This window comes from Mytilus trossulus, chromosome 11 (assembly GCF_036588685.1).
Source record: "Mytilus trossulus isolate FHL-02 chromosome 11, PNRI_Mtr1.1.1.hap1, whole genome shotgun sequence".
Lineage (NCBI taxonomy): Eukaryota > Metazoa > Mollusca > Bivalvia > Mytilida > Mytilidae > Mytilus > Mytilus trossulus.
This window is the reverse complement of record NC_086383.1, coordinates 64,912,965-64,935,671: the sequence shown is the minus strand read 5'-3', so window position 1 is coordinate 64,935,671 and position 22,707 is coordinate 64,912,965. Positions and strand designations below refer to the sequence as shown.

Sequence of the window (22,707 nt, the reverse complement as noted above, 5' to 3'; positions counted from 1 at the left end):
CATATGTCTTGTAGTTTTATTCATGTTAAGGTGGTACCTAACACTACAGGGAGATAACTCTGTAAAGTCAGTTAAACGTTTTAATGACGTTGTGTTGTAAAAGGAATATAGAACTTCTCAATGATCAACATTGGTGTTTGTCAAACTACTATATAACCAGTGTAATTTTTCTGACAAAACAGTTGGTTAAAATTTTTTAAAATTTTTATAGTTTTGTTAAAGGATCAAAGTAAATACTTTGACAAAATTTTATGAAAATTAAACGAGCCAAATTAATTATAGTGAAAGTGTTGGGTACCACCTTAAATGCTCTTTACATAAATAAATTAAAAAATTAATAAAAAAGAAGACGTTAAATCAATCTATAATATTTCATTACCTTTACAATTTGAGTCACACTGCTTCTTATTCTGAAATAAATCACATGATCAGCTTTTATTTTGCAATACAATTTGCTTTTGGTAGATATTTACTCACAATATAGATTTCCAGTTTTGAATGTGTTTTGTGTTTTCTTTGTCACTCTGCTGTCTGTTCACATAAGACAAATTATTGATGACACATTGATATCTTTCTCTTAGATTCCTTTTTGTTTTTAAACAATCAAACTTGAAAATTGTCACAAAATGCCTGCATAAGATTTACGGTTATCGTTTTCTAGAAAGTTATATAAAACATTGTTTGGGATTCATCAGTTTTTTTTTTAAATGTATATACAAACTACAAACGTTTCCTGACGATTTTATGGAAGCCCATTGATAAGATAACCTCTGCTAGTAAGCAATAATTGCTTTAAAATGATTGCATAACAAGAAGTGCTGGGTAAATATTAATTAGAAAGCAAGTGATCTAAAAAAATATATTTAAAACCTTATAAATTCTTAAAATATGTCTCGCTTTTTTGTTATGTTGATAGTAAAATGTTCATGTTAATTTAAAATATCAATATTTAAATATGGAAGGTAAGCAACTAGTTAACGTTAATGAACCATGACTGACGGTGCAGCGCCAAAACATCTTTATGGAAATAAGACATTTCAAATGTTTGTACAACTGCATACCATATATCAGTGACCTATCAATTGAGGTTTTCCATGCACTGACCTAGTCAAAATGGTTCATGTAAACTAAGCAAAAGTTTCAAAGTCCATAGACCATGACTTATTTGGCGGGAACAAATAAAGAACATGGAAAAGAGATGTGCATATATTAATACAACTGCATGCCAAATCCCATTGGCCTATCAATAATAGTTTCCCATAATCATAAACGTATACAAGTAAACTAAGCAAAAATTTCAAACGGAATAAACTATGAGTAAGATAACAGGGCCAAATAATTCCCATCGAAATGATATTTACCAATGTTGATACAACTGCATTCCAAATATCATTGACCAACCATAAGTTGTTCCCCATTATATGACCTAATCACAAGCTAATACATTGTCACACACAACCTATATCTCGTTTTTTTTTTCTCCTACAAGAGTATCAAACTTTTATTCCTCTGTATCAAATGAACATTCAACACAAACAATTATCAAAAATAAATACTGACAAGAAAACATTATATTGCCACATTATTAACTGTGCAAATGCATTAAGCAACCATTAATCAATCAATCAATCAATCAATCAATCAATCAATTAACTGAAAATATGATGAATATTTTCACCCAAAATATGAAAGTTACCATTTTGACTTTCATCAATCATCATTTAATTTCATTTGATGCAGTCAAATAAAAATGTCAACAAACATATCACTAACCTTATCAACATTCCAATTCAGGGGAAATTTCGTGTTGTGCATTATCCCATTTTTGCATATCCAATGTGCTTTCATTTTCGCATCTGACAAAGGAATTAAACAGGTTTCACCTTTGCATAATTCTCCAACTTCTATTTCGAAAAGGTCTGACGTTACATTGTGATTTTGTCTACCAAAACAATGACCATAAAAGTTAAGAATTCGTCCTAGTGCCAATGTCAAGCATTCCTGTATCGTTGTTGCTAGATCTGGTGAAATGAGATGTTTTGACGTGTCATTAACGAGGTATGCAACAATTCTGTGCCCTTTCACATGAATTTGAAGTTCATTTCTGGTATCAGTATCCATAACTGCAGCTTGATAATAAAGGCAATAACGAGCATCAACTACTTTCAGAGGCCAAATGCTGATTGCAGCCCCTATAAGCTTGAACGACAAAGCAGATGGAACCACTGTCTCCTTTAGATTATAGGCTATGCATATAGTTCTGTCATCTTTTGCAGCATTCTGGATTTGTGGTGGAAATTTCGAGGCCACAATGCATGGGACTAGATATAAATCTGCAACTACATCTTTCCCAGCGTAGTGTTTAGGTTCTACAAGGATATCAAGGTGCAGGAGGACCTGCACTACATATTCTTGCATTCTGTCGTTCATCAAAATGTCCTTAAAAGCTGGTTGTAACCACAGCGTAAAAAGATCTGTCTTCGTTAGAACTCCAGAAGATGATAAATTTTCTAGTATGTTTCGAATGGGACCATTCTCTGGCCAAAACATTCTGTCTGTGATGAAGGCTCTCAGGATATTGACCATTGCAGAAGGTTGGATGACAATGAAATCTGTTAAAGCAGGTTCATCAAAATACAACAGCTTTCCTATCGAGTGTTGAACGAGTAAGAAGTCTTCAACTCTTCTTTCACTGAGAGCAAATTCCTCATTGTATTTGTTCATCTCTAGAAGCTTTTCTTTTGTTATCAATTTTACTCCATCTGTTCTCATATCAGATATCTGTAAATCAAGAGGCACCCAAACAATCGGCATTTGCTGTCCCCATGTTGACTGCTGGAATGCTATGTCAACTAATTTATCCTTCAAACGACCAATTTCTTCGTCTGATTCATCCGTTGCATTGATGAAAAAAACTTTGTCGTACAGGATATGCTCATGAAGCTTGTGTGAGGAAAACATTCGTGTCAGCTCTTCTTGGAATGTTACGACTAATTTCTTTTTCTCATTCTGTCCATTAAAAACGAGAAATTACTTCGATGAATTAAATTATTTTCATAAAAAATGAAAGCTTGATAAATATGATATAAAAATATAGTACATTGGTTGCAATGCATTAATGTGTTTTCCCAGTTAAAAAAACCCGATAATTTTAAATGAGAAATAAACTCGGTTATTGCAATTCTCTGACAAAATAAGGAGTTGTCCAAAGGTTGTCGATAGCATCGCCTCAAAAAATATTCAATTTGAGACCGAAAAACACTCAAGGCTGCACTTGTGTCCTCCTCAATCTTGGATTTTGAAGTAGTTGCTCTAGATACTTAATAGCATGTACACATTTTGAGAGTAGTATGTTCAAAGTAATTCTTGTTTAAGACTTTTGATATAAATATATAATATTATGTGTTTTATCATATTTACAGCCGTAGTTTCGAAAAATAACACCATGATTGTGTTTGATTCATGTTATGTTTTTAGGCAAATAAGGGGGAATAACTCAGATAGTAGGGGAGATAACTCAGATAAAGTAATTTTTATAATAGAAGTATTGTGAATTTAACTGTTTACATATGTAGCAAGACACACGTTCAGTAACCCCGTATTTCTTTTTTTCTTATCTTAATGCATGTTTTAAGAGCTATCTTCTCACATTTCAGAAAGTTTTCTTTTTATGACAAAAATTAAATTGTCCATTCATTATCTATACAAAATCCTACAATTTTGCTTAACCTGTAGCGTGAAAAAGTCAGGTGATCCCCATTTTTGTTTACTTATATTTTTGAAAAAAAGCATAATAAAAACTTCTTTATTTCAAATTATCAACACATTCAATGTATTCTAATTCTATCACCCAAGACACCTTAACGAGCACAGAATTGATGTTATTTTGAATAAACAGAAAACATGAATTCCATTTTAAGCCAGAGTAAATCATGAAACAACGTTGATGACGTCAATTTCACATGACACTGTCAGCCAATCAGAAGACGCGTTACACCCAAAATTAATTCACACTTCGTACATTCATGAAATGATGTGTTGTTTTGTCACTCGCTGAATATGTTTCTATATTTGAATTCTGCGATTTAATTATTCTATAAGTATTTCACTTTTTGCAAATAAATTAATCATACACAAAGCTCATAAACAAAGCTCATAATATTCAAAATCATTTGGAAGTGAATCATTGCAGTTTTCCAAAAAAAGTGTTAAAACAAATTAAGTCAAACATATTTTGTATAAGCAAAGCACTAACTAGAAACATTGACTTATAAATCACTTCCACTGTAATTCTAAAATCTGGTGTTTAAAGACATTCACTCAATATGATAAAGCTGAATAAGTTCATTCAATCACCGTCAAACTACACATATTTGTAAGATCCCTCTGACTGTGTGTATTTAGATTTTAAACTTATTCGCAAGCATTGGTGACTAATTTAAATGACAAAATATACAGGGTGTATCTCATTAAGACAGACACCAAACCATACAAACAATTTGTCTGGTCTTGTAAAAGAGGGACGAAAGATACCAAAGGGACATTGTTCTGAAACAGTTGAAGCTGTCCTAAAGACACATTAGAACCAAGTCAATCGAATGACAGATGAGGCTTCACGAAAATGTATGGCTATCCTATCATAAATCTAAGTTGAAGTTTATTCATAATAAATGACGATTTGCTTGAATTTTCAAAATTGCTTGCAACATGTTAACAGCGATCATCTGTAAATGTTTTTACATATAATTTTATAACGGTATTCACAAGGATTGTTTACAACGATTGCATTTACACTTGTGACTTTGAGATGAAGAGCAGCAATACAAGACTGTTATGTTTGTGTGTTTGCTGTTTATGAACTGATTATGTAAATAAATTGTTCTTCAAGGATCACTAGTCCTTCACCTTTCATTTATATCTAAATTACACAAATATATTTTACATAGTTATTTACACCTATGCATAGAAAGTATTTTGTTTTGTATATATACTACTTTTGGATAAGTTTTTTTAATGGACGCCAGAGGTTTTACATCTTACAAAGCTTACCCTTCTCATGTCCGCTGTACATGCTGTACTTTGCTTTTTTTGCATTTTTGCTGTACATATACTGATTTTTTTACTCATGAAAACATATCTCATATCCTTTTTTTTCTATTATTGGTAGAAAATTTAATTGGGTTTAAGATACAAACATGTGGTTCAGTTGACATTGAGACATTTGCCCAGAGAACAGTGTTAGAATGTTTGTAAGTTAGACATACCTCAGAGAAGCTATCACTATGGGTAGCAGCAAACACAATTCGTGGCATTTTGTCATCACTTTTTGTACAGTAAGTCAATATAGAGTTAATCCAATGCACAAGAATGGCTACAAAAATAGCAAGTGAGAAACAATATAAATTACGGTGTTAGATATCGATTCCTTATCTTACAGAAAATACAGTAATTGTCACTACACAAAACAATCTGCTGTGTCATCATATTTAACGTTAGGAAAACAATCTGCTGTATCATCATATTTAACGTTGGAAAACAATCTGCTGTATCATCATATTTAACGTTGGAAAAACACTGCCAATTGGTCAGGGAACTATAGTTAAAATTTGTTACATTTATAAAAAAATTATACCCAATGATAACTTCATCCTACAAAGTCAACATTTAGTAATTTGAATAAATAAGTTTTAAAACTTTTAGGTGTAAATAGCTCTAGTTTCTTAAACGCAAATTACTAGCTGTGCTACTGCATCATTCGCGATTAGAGCTGGAGTGTCAGTAACGTCTAGCTAAGCTAGTAAATCATCAGCGATTAGATATGGGGTGTCAATACTACCTGCACTAGTACATCATCATCGATTAGAGCTGGAGTGTCAGTAACATCTAGATATAAATTAGCAGGATGCTTAAATGAGTCTAGACTCTTAGCATAACTATCATTTTCGTTCTTAAAAATAATCAAATATCGTTTTATAACTAAGCCTCATTTTAGTTGAAAAGGATATAGGATACACAGTAAATAGGTATACACATTACTCAACAACGCAAAAACAGAAAATAGAAATAAAAATAACAAAATAAGGCCAATTAAAATTAATTGATAGATTATCAACCCTGCCCGCCCCGATTATTTTTATTTTAAAAAAATTACGATTTCCGGATTTTGTTCGTTACAGGTAACCATCGATAATTTCGTTTCATTTAAAACTTCCTGTTTCAAATTTTGTTTTTGTCTGATTTCTTCGAGTATTCTAACAAAATAATAAAGTTGACATATTCTGCGCTCTATGATGACAACATCATCTACAGAGAATATAGATTGATTACGAGAAGGGCATGAAATATTCGGGTTTCGAGTAAAACGCTGTGTCCAAGAACGCAAATCGCTGTATGTCACATATGTTTAGAACACTGTTTTTGTTTTTATTTATGCAATGAGAAATTTGGACTAAATGATATTCAAAGTGCAGGAATCCTGGAACACATGGGTACAAAAAAAACATGACTTGTTTAAAGAAATTGACACAAGCATGAACTTGTTATATTTATGGCCATACATGAGCCACAGACACTTGTTTCTATCCATGGGAAGACCAACTATCAACGTATATTGGTAAATATACGTTGATAGTAGGTCGTCCAATGGATAGAAACAAGTGCCTGCGATATGAGCTAAAAAAAAGGAGACAAGCATACACATTTTATTATACCAGCCCTGTTGTTTTTTGTTAACAAACACATAAAACAGCAAACACCCTCTGTTCGAATACCCTCAATATAGTCATTAAACAACATCTCTTTTTTAGTTCAGTTCGTGTATTTGCAACTTGCTTTAGCACCAACCCTATTATACTTTCAATAGATATAAGAAGATGTGGTATGAGTGCCAATGAGACAACTCTCCATCAAAGTAACAATTTATAAAAGTAAACCATTATAGGCCAAGGTACGGCCTTCAAGACAGAGCTTTGGCTCACACCAAACAGCAAGCTATAAAGGCTCCAGAAATAACTAATGTAAAACCATTTAAACCGGAAAATTAACGGTCTAATATATATAAAAACAAAAAATGAGAAACGCTTATGAACCACACAAACAGAGAACCACAGAACACTGTTTGAGTTTTCATTTCATTCTGTACTCATACTTAAATTTGTGTGTTGTATACATTTGTACTAATACTAAATTTGTTTAATTTTATGGGGACTACAAACCATTGCTTAGAAAGCGAAATAAATTTGGTGTAGGTATAGTCCTACTGAAGAGAGCATTTTCCCACGTTTTTGATGTTTACTATAAATAAGTTTCTAAAGCGGCAATAACATGTATAACAGTGATTGCCAATCAAAAATAGTTATTCAAGAATTTGAAAAATCATGTACGATTCCTTATACATGTTCGTATATACATGATATAAGCTTATTTTACACTTGCTTATATCCCCCACGATACAAAGAACTCGTCCCAAGAGGGTTTCATATGAAATAAATTGTTAGTTGGCCTAAACTGAAACAAATACATACATTCAAACTTCTTTAATGACAGACAATTATGACAAGTTAGAAACAACAGTATACAATGTTTCAACATAATAAATGTATTCAATAAGAAACCAGCATACATGTGCCATCATTACCAACACTCTCTGTTTTGCAAACGCCTAATCCTATTTTCATTTTCTTTTGTCAAGAAAAAAAAGGAACTTTAAAATATTTGAGTTATAGTGACTTTAAACAGAATTAAAGGAATGTTAGATTGACATTCATATCTGAGAAGTTATATGATCAGTGTGTCTACACCAAAAATATAACATTTTTGTTTACACTATGCATTGGTGTATTTTGTTATGAATAAACGTATTTAAAATGCAATGGTATAAAAAAACAACTCACATGCAGCTGTAACGTCTCCTTGTGGGTATTCTTCCAACTCTGTATAAAGGCCCAAACGTCCATCAAACATCAGAATGAACGTCCCCCTGTGCTGGATAAATAACTGATGAGTCATATCAAACGATCTTTGCCCACCGAAATCGACCAAATCCGAAGGTGCTATTTTCATGATATAAGTTCCTTCCTTAATCTTCTCCATTAAATCATCTTGTATAGAATGAGCAGTATGACTTGGCTGTTCGTGGAAACCTTTTAAAGTCTTCTGAGAGGTTTGAGTAGAAATTTGTTGTTGTCTATCAGAAGAGATCATTTCAGGTGCTGCTTTGTTTTTTTGTCCTTGCTGTTTTGGTGGATGGTTATCCATATTAGATGGATTTAACTTAGATGCATTTGTTGTAAGATTTGATGTAGGATCACCTTGGACTTTATCTATATTTTTATCAACATTCTGCTGTATTTGGGATTCGACAGAACGTCTTTGTTGTTCTTTTAATTCAGGATTTCCAAGTAGAAGTTTTGTTAAAATATCACCACTACCTAATAAAGTTAAAAAAACAAATGGTTAACAAAGCGCTTTCAAATATTGAACATGCTGTGTTGAATGAAGTCCGTATTAAAGTGCATCATCTGAAACATCTAAAGAAGGGACGTAAGATGATAAAAAAGAAATTACTGTTGTTGAATAGTAAACTATTAAGTTGAATAGTCATTGATGAAACAGGAAAGATCCTTTAAGGTAAGAAAACCTTATTTATAGAACAAGCTAAATTAAATACTAGACATCTGACTGAATTTCATCCAAAATCAGCTATAATATTGATAATCAATCAACTGGTATCAGCACGAATGCTTTAAATAATTTGAAGAAATCAATGACGTCAATTGACAAGCATTCTGGGTGTATGTAATTCATAGACCCCTACCGATTGAAAATTTATTGTACTGGAACAAATGCTAACTTGATCTTTAATTCATCATGATGTTAACTATATACCAAATATCAAATCAATAACTTCAAGCAAAACAAATACAATGGAACTTTGTGTGTGAATTTTCTAAATCTATTCAAAGAACCATATTCTGCAAAAAAAAATCATCCGAATCGAACAAAATTTGAACTTGATCTGTAATTTGTCAATGAACCATATACCAAATATCAAATCAATATCTTTGAAGCATGAAGAAACAAAAAGCAGAAAACAGATTACCACGATGTCTGGATTATTGACAAAAATGCAAAAGTTTGATATTCGCAATAACTTAAACTCGCATTTTGAAATTTTTTATTTAACAAATGACTGTAAGATTTTTTCTGTCTATATAAAATTAACATAGCGGAAAAAAAATTAGTCATTACTTATAATTTAATTCTAAATTCCATTTTAAACCGGAGTAAATCACGAAAAAACGTTGATGACATCGTCACATGATCAAATTATGTCTATGAGCTGATAAAAGACGCGTTTCATCCAAAATTAAATTATATGAATTTAACAGAATTGTTCTCAATATGGCAAAAATTAAAGTCACAATTTAGTCAAATATCAAATCAATATCTTCAAGCATGAATATAGAATTAAAAGAAAACTGCTTGACTGGACTGACCGATGGACAGACAGACAGGCAGACAGACAGGGTGCAAACCTACAGTCCCTTAGATTTCGTCATTAAGGGACTAATAATCAAGCTGAAATGGTTTCCACATAAAACAAAAATATATCATGTACCTTTTTTCAATGGAATCATTTTTCGGTGTTTTAGGTCTATGCCATTTCTACCAAAATGAATAACTAGTCCATCTGTTGAATACCATGTCTTTGGAATTGCCTCATCAATTAAAATACTTGCTAGCGAAGATTTCCCAATGTTGCAAGGACCAGCCAAAAACACCCTGTTTTCGTAGGAAGAAAATGTTCCTAGAGCTACAAGATCCTGGAAGTCATCTTTATTCAACTGTGTGAGTTTGGTCAAAATGGATTCTGATATATCACGGATATTCTATACAATAAATGAATTGAATATAACAGTGAAAGCCTCTTAAAATAATAAAAAAATAAAATGAAACTGAAACGTTATTCATTTGTTGTGTTCAAAGCACAGTTCTGGATTTACCTCCATCATGAATAATTTTTCCTAAAAGAATTATAAGTTGCCGTCTCGATAACTATTTTAAGTTATGAAAACCTGTAAACTTTCCTACATAATCGCACCTTACAAATTGAATTAGAACATAAGGACTGAATTAATCTCTGAATTCTCATTCCTATCATACATCGTTGTAAATTCAATTCTGATTCTTATTGTTTTTTTGAGACTTAACCTTCTACTTACATGACAGTGTCTGTCTTTACTAAATGATTAATTTAATTAACAGTGATCATTACGATAAAGTATTTGCTTCTTTTCGGTCATTAAAAATATTAAGCAAGGATTTGTCTACAATTAAAACAATCATTTCATAAATTCGAGTTAAAATATAAAATAATGTACTGCATTTCATTTATCCCAAAATTGACTAAAGAGTATTTATTATGTATCAAAGAGGTAAAAACAAAATACACAAATACAAAACCAGTCATATGTGCGCTACTATTTCATACACAATAGTGTAGATAATGTACAGGTAATTGTTAAAAGTATGCACCCTGTCCAAGATATATTTATGTCTGTCAACTCTTTCAAACAAAATTATGTATTTACGAAAAATATGACATGTAATTCCAAACTTTTTTCACACTGCTGATAATTGGAAAATCTATAGAATGAATACTATATATCTTCTCAGATAAAAATATTTTGCAATGTGATATTGTTTTCACTGGTATGACTACTCAACATTAAATCCTTTTTATATGTACTGATTAATACTTTAGTCTGGGATAACATCGATTTATTTATCAATTGTTTTTTACTCTGAATTATATTTCAATTACTACGAGTAATCTATTTCGGTGCTGTGTGTTTACCAAATAGATGCTACATGTTAAGTTATATACTAGGTGAATCATCTTCTATGTAGACATTCTTCATTACCGCTGCTTGTTAGAGTACCCAAGTGTATCATCTATCAGTGTTTGATACCACACTGGTATGGAGATTGGACTTGGATTTTCTAAGTAAATAATCTACCATTGAAAGAGTGTTTAATACCACTGCTGGTAAGGATACCCAAGTGTACAATTTACCCAGGATAAAGTTATCAATACCTAAGCTGGTAACGATATCCAAATCTACCACCTGCTTAGTAGCGGTACTGCTGGTTAGGGTATCACACTATATTATCTGCACAGTAAATCATATTAGTACCACTGGTAAATATCATATACCAATGAGACAGTTTTTGTACCACTGCTGGTCAAGTTATACAACTGTATCATATACCAAAGACAATTTAAGTACCATCGATGGTAAACGTATACAACTGTATCATATACCAATGCAATGAGACAGTTTGTGTACCACTTCTGGTAAAGTTATACAACTGGATCATCTACGAAAGAAAGTTTAAGTACCACCGATTGTAAATATATACAACTGTATCATATACCAACGAAAGTTTAAGTACCATCGATGGAAATTATATACAACTGTATCATATACCAATTAGATAACTGTATCATCTACCAAGGAAAGTTTAAGTACCACCTATGGTAAATGTATACAACTGTTTCATATACCAATGAGACAGTTTGAGTACCACAGCTTCTAAAAGTATACATCTATATCATCTACAAGGGATACATTTTTAAGTACCACCGCTGGTAAATGTATATACAACTGTATACTCTACAAAGGAGAGAGTTTAAGTTCCACCGATGGTAAATGTATAATCAACTGTATCATCTATCATGAATACAGTTTAAATACCAATGCTGGTAAATGTATAGACAACTGTATCATCTACCAAGCAGAGAGTTCAAGTACCACCGCTGGTAAAGGTCAACAACTGCATCATATACCAAGGAGACAGTCTAAGTACCACTGCTTTTAAAAGTATACATCTGTATCATCTACTAGGGAGACATTTTTAAGTACTACTGCTGATACATATACAACTGTATCATCTACCAAGGAGATAGTTTTTAAGTAATATACAAGGTAGATAGTGTTAAGTACCACTGCTGCTAGGGTATCCAAGTGTACTATCTACCAAGTAGACAGTTAACCCGAAAAATTCAGTCGTTATATTCCGCTGATCTACGATTACTACATTAACACCTGAATGCATAGACAATGACAAATCTTCAATCAACCATTTGGAATTAGCTCGGGATTTACATATCTCTATAAAATTGAGCTGATTGCTGATTGGTCACCTCTTCTACAGGGCACCAATCAAAATCCAGGATTAGTGAAGAGTTTTTATCGTGTTAGGAATTCAGGACCTCGCAAGTAGGAGAGATCGATTACGGGGAGGGACTGAATTATTCGGGTTAGTAGACAGTGTGAGTTTCACTGCTGGGAAAGGTATCGAAGTGTATTATATTTTTGGCAGGGAGTGTTAAGTACCAAAGCATGTAAAGGTATCCAAGTCTATCACATACCCAGTAGACAGTGTGAGTTTCACTGCTGGTAAGGGTATCGAAGTGTATTATATTTTTGGCTGGGAGTGTTAAGTACCACTGCCTGTGAGGGTATCCAAGTCTATCACCTACCCAGTAGACAGTGTGAGTTTCACTGCTGGTAAAGGTATCAAAGTGTTTATAGCCATTACTGCTAATTGTTTCCAAGAGAACCATCTACCCAATATATTCTGGATATCACCACTGCTGTTAAGGTTATCATCCACACAGCAGAAAGTGTTAAGCATCACTGTTTGTTAGGGTATATAAGTGAATCATCTACTATGTAGACATTCTGTAATACCCCTGCTGGTTAGAGTACCCAAATGTATCAAATATCAGTGTTTGATACCACTCTAGTAAGGAGATTGGAATTGGATCATTTAACTACCATTTAGAGAGTGTTTATTACAACTACTGGTAAGAGTATCCAAGTGTACAATGTGCTTATGATAAAGTGGGCAATGCTTGTAACGATATCTAAGTCTAGCATCTGCCCCGTAGACAGTCTTGAGCACTACTTCTTGTAAGGGTATCCCATTATATCAGCTTCAAATATTTTTCAAGGGTACCTAAGTTGACCATATACCCAGTAAAGTATTAAGTACCACTGTTTGCAAGGGTACCCAAGTTGATCATATACCTAGTAGAGTATAAAGTACCACTCTTTGCAAGGGTACCCAAGTTGATCATATACTCAGTAGAGTATATAGTACCACTGTGTGTAAGGGTACATTAGTTGATCATATACTCAGTAGAGTATAAAGTACCACTGTGTGTAAGGGTACATTAGTTGATCATATACTCAGTAGAGTATAAAGTACCACTGTGTGTAAGGGTACATTAGTTGATCATATACTCAGTAGAGTATAAAGTACCACTGTTTGCAAGGGTACCTAAATTGATCATATACCCCGTAGAGTATTAATTACCACTCTTTGCAAGGGTACCTAAGTTGATCATATACCCAGTAGAGTACTAAGTACCACTCTTTGCAAAGGTACCTACGTTGATCATATACCCAGTAGAGTATTAAGTACCACTGTTTGCAAGGGTACCTAAATTGATCATATACCCCGTAGAGTATTAATTACCACTCTTTGCAAGGGTACCTAAGTTGATCATATACCCAGTAGAGTACTAAGTACCACTCTTTGCAAAGGTACCTACGTTGATCATATACCCAGTAGAGTATTAAGTACCACTGTTTGCAAGGGTACCTAAATTGATCATATACCCCGTAGAGTATTAATTACCACTCTTTGCAAGGGTACCTAAGTTGGTCATATACCCAGTAGAGTATTAAGTACCACTATTTGTAAGGGTACATACGTTGATCATATACCCAGTAGAGTATTAGTTACTACTATTTGTAAGGGTACATACGTTGATCATATACCCAGTAAAGTATTAAGTACCACTCTTTGCCAGGGTACCTACGTTGATCATATACCCAGTAGAGTATTAAGTACCACTCTTTGCCAGGGTACCTACGTTGATCATATACCCAGTAGAGTATTAAGTACCACTCTTTGCAAGGGTACCTACGTTGATCATATACCCAGTAGAGTATTAGTTACTACTATTTGTAAGGGTACATACGTTGATCATATACCCAGTAAAGTATTAAGTACCACTCTTTGCCAGGGTACCTACGTTGATCATATACCCAGTAAAGTATTAAGTACCACTGTTTGCAAGGGTACCTAAGTTGATCATATACCCAGTAGAGTATTAAGTACCACTGTTTGCAAGGGTATCTAAATTGATCATATACCCCGTAGAGTATTAAATACCACTCTTTGCAAGGGTACCTAAGTTGATCATATACCCAGTAGAGTACTAAGTACCACTCTTTGCAAAGGTACCTACGTTGATCATATACCCAGTAGAGTATTAAGTACCACTCTTTACAGGGGTAACTTATTTGATCATTTACCCAGTAGAGTATTAAGTACCACTGCTGTGAAGTGTATCAATAAAACGGTGGTTAGGGTATCCAATACATGTAGATAACTTCACCATCAGCTGTGCTTAAAACTGTCTCTTAGGTATATGATATACTTGGATACCCTTACCAATAGTCGTGCTGAGCTTGAAGTCAATGCTGTATGATATAATTGGGTACCAGTACAAGCAGTGGTGCTAAACACTGTCTACCTGGTAGATGGTAAGGGTATTGAAGTATATTATATAACAAGTAGACTGCTGTGAGGGTACCCAATTGTACCATCTTCCAAGTAGACAATTTGAAGCACCACTGCAGGTTAGGTACCCATGTACTCAGAAGACAGTGATAAGCACTGGTAAGGGTAAACAATTGTAATATCAACCCAGCAGACAGTGTTTAGTATCACTGCTGGCAATGTCAAATATACTAAGTAAACAATTTCAAGTATCACTGCTGGTGAGGGTACCCAAATGTACCATCTTCCAAGTAAACATTTTTTAAAAACAGTTAAAACTGTTCAGCACCCCTGCTGGTAATGGTACCCTTACTCCCAGTATACAGTATTTAGTACCACTGCTGGTTAGGGTACCCTTACCCCTAGTAGACAGTGTTTAGTACCACTACTGATAAGAGTACTCTTAGTCCCAGTAGACAGTGTTTAGTACCAGTGCTGGTAAGGGTATCCTTACTCCCAGTCGACAGTGTTTAGTTGCAATGCTGCTAAAAGTACCCTTACTCCCAGTCGACAGTGTTCAGTACCAATGCTGGTAAGAGTATCCTTACTCCCAGTACACAGTGTTCAGTGCCACTGCTGGTAAGGGTACCCTTACTGCCAGTAGACAGTGTTTAGTATCACTGCTGGTAAGAGTACCCTTACTCCCAGTAGACAGTGTTTAGTACCACTGCTGGTAAGAGTATCCTTACTCCAAGTAGAGTGTTCAGTACCACTGCTGGTAAGAGTACCCTTACTCCCAGTAGACAGTCTTAAGTACCACTGCTGGTAAGGGTACCCTTACTCCCAGTAGACAGTGTTTAGTACCACTGCTGGTAAGAGTACCCTTACTCCCAGTAGACAGTGTTTAGTACCAATGATTGTAAGGATACCCTTACTCACAGTAGACAGTGTTTAGAACCAATGCTGGTAAGGGTACCCTTACTCCTAGTAGAAAGTGTTTAGTACTACTACTGGTAAGAGTACCCTTACTACCAGTAGACAGTGTTTAGTACCAATGCTGGTAATAGTATCCTTACTCCCAGTAGACAGTGTTTAGTACCACTGCTGGTAAGAGTACCCTTACTCCCAGTAGACAGTGTTTAGTATCAATGCTGGTAAGGTTACCCTTTCTCGTAGTGGTCAGTGTTTAGTACCAATGCTGGTAATGGTCTCCTTACCCCCAGTAGACATTGTTCAGCACCCTTACTCCCAGTAGACAGTGTTTAGGACCCTTGCTGGTAAGGGTACCCTTACTCCCAGCAGACAGTGTTCAGTACCAATACTGGAAAGAGTATCCTTACTCCCAGTAGACAGTGTTTAGTATCAATGCTGGGAAGGTTGCCCTTGCTCCCAGTAGACATTGTTCAGCACCCTTGCTGGTAAGGGTACCCTTACTCTAAGTAGATAGTGTCTAGTACCAATGCTGGTAAGGATACCCATACTCCCAGTATACAGTGTTAAGTACCAATACTGGTAAGAGTTTCCTTACTCCCAGTAGACTGTGTTTAGCACCCCTGCTGGTAAGGGTACCCTTACTCCCAGTAGACAGTGTTTAGTACCAATGCTGGTAAGGGTACCCATACTCCCAGTAGACAGTGTTTAGTACTGTGGGGATGATATTTTATGATATGACTCGACTGATAAAATACACAACAGCTTTGTAGTTTGACATTTACTAGTTACTAAGAGAAGATAAGGAGACGTCGCCATGTGACGTCGACCTTAGATACAATATGACTTCCGATATGTTGCCGGTCCCGCGGTCTTTCTCGACATTCTCGGGGCCTCCAAAAAAAAAAATACTTTACGTAGAAAGAAAATTGAAATACAATATATAAATTACATTGAATTAAGATTAAAGTCTCTCAAATAAAAAAATGATTCACAGTTCTTTCAGTTGAATTAATGTGGTTCACAAAACAAAATCGCATTACAGTCCATTATAATTCCGTAACACATTTCTAAACAAATATGCTCGATCATACTTTACTCTGAAAAACCATAAAAATATTTAATGTTCTAATTAATCGTTGTCGTGTTTCCATGGTAACTTTGCATAATCTTTGTAGTTGCGAAACTCTATATAGCTCTCTTGTCCGTGTACTCCTGGAGATTCTATTCCTGTAGCTTCAATCTCACTAAACGCTTCTAAGTCGTGTTCCTCTGTTTTATGTGAAATAAGAACATTGAAAATGCTTGACGCTGTTGAAAAGTGTGTTTTTTCTAACGGTCCAGTAAGTAAGTACCCTAATTTGGATTTGACTGCGGTGGGTCCGTTTCCGCGTACAACTTTATCTTCAACTATTTCCCAATAAAAATCGACTCCAATTAATAGTGCAATTTCGAATATATCCTGTTGTGTAACTGGATGTGCGAGCTTTAGTCCTTTCAAATAGTTATTGTTCCTGTCAATGTAACGAATGTGGTTCTGTAACGGCGTAGCTATCAATGCATGTATAGGTAGTGTATGTCCAGTTTCAGTTTCAACATAAACTGTAGCTGTATCGAGCCGCCTAGCATTAGTGTTGGTTTCTCCAATGATGATAGATGAATCTTTTCGGCTCCTTCTCTCTGCAGGTTTAATTTTCGCACAAGACTCTCTGTTACAAAAGACCTTTGAGCGCCTTCATCAAACAAAATATTCGTTTCTGTGCAATGATGATCTGACCAAACGGGGGCCACAGCAGTTTTCAACAATACTTTTGAGTGAGTTTGTGCTGACGAGTGTAATATTGTTGAGTCTTCTTGTATCTCAGTATCCTTCACAAGATTAACTACAGTTGGTGTAGATGTCGTACTGTCGTTCTTACAACTGTTAGCGGAATCATTCGTGTCAGTGAAACGGTTTTCACTTCTCTGGTCGGGGTTCGCGGTGTGTTCAACTTCATTACATAAACTAGTGTGGTATCGTTTACCCCAGTTACAACATGAGCTTTTCGATTTGCATTCTTTTATGTGATGTGTACCGAGGCAGTTGAAGCATAAATTGTTACGTTTAACAATAGCGATGCGTTCATCTAAATCGCGTACTTTCTGTCAGTTGGCAGGCGATTGGATATCTTTGCAGAAAATGCACGGCTTTTCTGTTAAAAACTGATTAACATTTCTAGTACTTGCGTTGTGTTTTCTTTGTGAGTTAGCACCGGCGAAAAGGGTAGAATAAGAAATATCACTTTCTGTCTTGTGTAACTTGTCCAGCTTTCATGATTTATATCTCTTTATGTATACTTCTCTCGTAATAACCAATTTGTCAGTTCATGCTCCCGCGCGAGATGCTTTCTAATTTTTCCGGGCAGTTTGTTGATTATAATCGGGACTAGTAAATTACCCTACGACTCCTATGTCTGTCCTAGCGATTCAAGTCATTTATATAGTACACAGTGTTTAGTCACACTACTTGTAAAAACACCATTTATCCAGTACACAGTGTTTAGTATCACTACCCCTAAGAAAACCAATTTATCCAGTACACAGTGTTTAGTACCACTACCCGTAAGAAACCCCATTTATCCAGTAGACAGTGTACCATTATCCGTAAGAAACCCCAATTATCCAGTACACAGTGTTTAGTAACTCTGCCTGTAAGAAACCCCATTTATCCAGTATACAGTGTTTAGTACCACTACCTGTAAGAAACCCCATTTATCCAGTACAAAGTGTACCATTATCCGCAAGAAATTTCACTTATCCAGTACACAGTGTTTAGTAACACTGCCCGTAAGAAACCCCATTTATCCAGTAGACAATGTTTAATACCACTACCCGTAAGAAACCCCATTTATCCAGTACACAGTGTTTAGTAACACTATTTGTAAAAAACCCATTTATCCAGTAGACAGTGTTTAGTACCACTACCAGTAAGAAACCCCATTTAAATAGTACACAGTGTTTTGTAACACTACTTGTATAAACACTTTTTATACAGTACACAGTGTTTAGTACCACTACCCGTAATAAACCCCATTTATCCAGTACAGAGTGCTAAGTATCACTACCCGTAAGAAACCCCGTTTATCCAGTACACAGTGTTTAGTACCACTACCTGTAAGAAACCCCATTTATATAGTACACAGTGTTTAGTAACACTACTTGTAAAAACACCATTTATCCAGTAGACAGTGTTTAGTACCACTACCCGTAATAAACCCCATTTATCCAGTACAGAGTGCTAAGTCTCACTACCCGTAAGAAACCCCATTTATCCAGTACACAGTGTTTAGTACCACTACCTGTAAGAAACCCCATTTATATAGTACACAGTGTTTAGTAACACTACTTGTAAAAACACCATTTATCCAGTAGACAGTGTTTAGTACCACTACCCGTAATAAACCCCATTTATCCAGTACAGAGTGCTAAGTATCAATACCCGTAAGAAACCCCATTTATCCAGTACACAGTGTTTAGTACCATTACCTGTAAGAAACCCCATTTATATAGTACACAGTGTTTAGTAACACTACTTGTAAAAACACCATTTATCCAGTACACAGTGTTTAGTACCACTACCCATAAGAAACCCCATTTATCCAGTACACAGTGTTTAGTACCACTACCCTTAAGAAATCCCATTGATCCAGTACACAGTGTTTAGTAACACTACTTGTAAAAACCCCATTTATCCAGGTGACAGTGTTTAGTACCACTACCCGTAAGAAACCCCATTTATCCAGTACACAGTGTTTAGTACCACTACCCGAAAGAAACCCCATTTATCCAGTACAAAGTGTTTAGTAACACTATTTGTAAGAAAACCCATTTATCCAGTACACAGTGTTTATTCCACTACCCGTAAGAAACCCCATTTATCCAGTAGACAGTGTACCATTATCTGTAAGAAACCCCAATTATCAAGTTCACAGTGTTTAGTAACACTGCCCGTAAGAAACCCCATTTATCCAGTAGACAGTATTTAGTACCACTACCCGTCAGAAACCCCATTTATCCAGTACCCAGTGTTTAGTACCACTGCACGTAAGAAACCCCATTTATCAAGTACACAGTGTTTAGTTCCACTACACGTAAGAAACCCCATTTATCCAGTTCACAGTGTTTAGTACCACTACCTGGAAGAAACCCCATTTATCCAGTAGACAGTGTACCATTATCTGTAAGAAACCTCAATTATCAAGTACACAGTGTTTAGTAACACTGCCTGTAAGAAACCCCATTTATCCAGTAGACAGTAATTAGTACCACTACCCGTCAGAAACCCCATTTATCCAGTACCCAGTGTTTAGTACCACTACCTGTAAGAAACCCCATTTATATAGCACACAGTGTTTAGAAACACTACTTGTAAAAACCCCATTTATCCAGTAGACAGTGTTTAGTACCACTACCCGTAAGAAACCCCATTTATAAAGTACACAGTGTTTAGTAACACTACTTGTAAAAACACCATTTATCAAGTACACAGTGTTGAGTACCACTACTCATAAGAAACCCCATTTATCCAGTACACAGTGTTTAGTACCACTACCCTTAAGAAATCCCATTGATCCAGTACACAGTGTTTAGTAACACTACTTGTAAAAACCCCATTTATCCAGGAGACAGTGTTTAGTACCACTACCCGTAAGAAACCCCATTTATCCAGTACACAGTGTTTAGTACCACTACCCGAAAGAAACCCCATTTATCCAGTACAAAGTGTTTAGTAACACTATTTGTAAAAAAACCATTTATCAAGTAGACAGTGTTTAGTACCACTTCCCGTAAGAAACCCCATTTATATAGTACACAGTGTTTAGTAACACTACTTGTAAAAACACCATTTAATCAGTACACAGTGTTTAGTATCACTACCCGTAAGAAAACCCATTTATCCAGTACACAGTGTTTAGTACCACTACCCATAAGAAACCCCATTTATCCAGTAGACAGTGTACCATTATCTGTAAGAAACCCCAATTATCAAGTACACAGTGTTTAGTAACACTGCCCGTAAGAAACCCCATTTATCCAGTAGACAGTATTTAGTACCACTACCCGTCAGAAACCCCATTTATCCAGTACCCAGTGTTTAGTACCACTGCACGTAAGAAACCCCATTTATCCAGTACACAGTGTTTAGTACCACTACCTGTAAGAAACCCCATTTATCCAGGATAAAGTGTACCGTTACCCGTAAGAAACCCCATTTATCCAGGACACAGTGTTTAGTACCACTACCTGTAAGAAACCCCATTTATCCAGTACACAGTGTTTAGTACCACTACCCGTAAGAAACCCCATTTATCCAGTAGACAGTGTACCATTATCCGTAAGAAACCCCAATTATCCAGTACACAGTGTTTAGTAACACTGCCTGTAAGAAACCCCATTTATATAGTACACAGTGTTTAGTAACACTACTTGTAAAAACAACATTTATCCAGTACACAGTGTTTAGTATCACTACCCGTAAGAAAACCCATTTATCCAGTACACAGTGTTTAGTACCACTACCCGTAAGAAACCTCATTTATCCAGTAGACAGTGTACCATTATCTGTAAGAAACCCCAATTATCAAGTACACAGTGTTTAGTAACACTGCCCGTAAGAAACCCCATTTATCCAGTAGACAGTATTTAGTACCACTACCCGTCAGAAACCCCATTTATCAAGTACACAGTGTTTAGTACCACTGCACGTAAGAAACCCCATTTATCAAGTACACAGTGTTTAGTACCACTACACGTAACAAATCCCATTTATCCAGTTCACAGTGTTTAGTACCACTACCTGGAAGAAACCCCATTTATCCAGTAGACAGTGTATCATTATCTGTAAGAAACCCCAATTATCAAGTACACAGTGTTTAGTAACACTGCCCGTAAGAAACCCCATTTATCCAGTAGACAGTATTTAGTACCACTACCCGTCAGAAACCCCATTTATCCAGTACCCAGTGTTTAGTACCACTACCTGTAAGAAACCCCATTTATCCAGTACACAGTGTTTAGTACCAATACCTGTAAGAAACCCCATTTATCCAGTACAAAGTATACCCTTACCCATAAGAAACCCCATTTATCCAGGACAGAGTGTTTAGTACCACTACCTGTAAGAAACCCCATTTATCCAGTACACAGTGTTTAGTACCATTACCCGTAAGAAACCCAATTTATCCAGAAGACAGTGTACCATTATCCGTAAGAAACCCCAATTATCCAGTACACAGTGTTTAGTAACACTACCCGTAAGAAACCCCATTTATCAAGTACACAGTGTTTAGTACCACTACCTGTAAGAAACCCCATTTATCCAGTACACAGTGTTTAGTACCAATACCTGTAAGAAACCCCATTTATCCAGTACAAAGTGTACCGCTACCCGTAAGAAACCCCATTTATCCAGGACAGAGTGTTCAGTACCACTACCTGTAATAAACCCCATTTATCCAGTACACAGTGTTTAGTACCATTACCCGTAAGAAACCCAATTTATCCAGTAGACAGTGTACCATTATCTGTAAGAAACCCCAATTATCCAGTACACAGTGTTTAGTAACACTGCCCGTAAGAAACCCCAAATATCCAGTACAAAGTGTTTAGTAACACTATTTGTAAAAACCCCATTTATCCAGTAGACAGTGTTTAGTACCACTACCCGTAAGAAACCCCATTTATATAGTACACAGTGTTAAGTAACACTACTTGTAAAAACACCATTTATCCAGTACACAGTGATTATTACCACTACCCGTAAGAAACCCCATTTATCCAGTACACAGTGTTTAGTACCACTACCCTTAAGAAACCCCATTGATCCAGTACACAGTGTTTAGTAACACTACTTGTAAAAACCCCATTTATCCAGGAGACAGTGTTTAGTACCACTACCCGTAAGAAACCCCATTTATCCAGTACACAGTGTCTAGTACCACTACCCGAAAGAAACCCCATTTATCCAGTACAAAGTGTTTAGTAACACTATTTGTAAAAAAACCATTTATCAAGTAGACAGTGTTTAGTACCACTTCCCGTAAGAAACCCCATTTATATAGTACACAGTGTTTAGTAACACTACTTGTAAAAACACCATTTAATCAGTACAAAGTGTTTAGTATCACTACCCGTAAGAAAACCCATTTATCCAGTACA

General features: G+C 35.4%; 1 protein-coding gene across 1 annotated transcript in view; it reads right to left on the bottom strand.

Annotated features, from left to right (window-relative positions):
• LOC134690242 (uncharacterized) overlaps positions 1-22,707 on the bottom strand; it is a 56,859-nt gene that overhangs the window by 5,128 nt on the left and 29,024 nt on the right. Inside the window, exons 5-9 of the mRNA XM_063550219.1 lie at positions 9,620-9,890; positions 7,893-8,429; positions 5,265-5,371; positions 1,774-3,009; positions 380-410 (exon numbers count right to left, since the gene is read on the bottom strand). Of these exons, the coding sequence (XP_063406289.1) occupies positions 380-410; positions 1,774-3,009; positions 5,265-5,371; positions 7,893-8,429; positions 9,620-9,890 (2,182 nt within the window). The remainder of the gene's footprint in view (positions 1-379; positions 411-1,773; positions 3,010-5,264; positions 5,372-7,892; positions 8,430-9,619; positions 9,891-22,707) is intronic.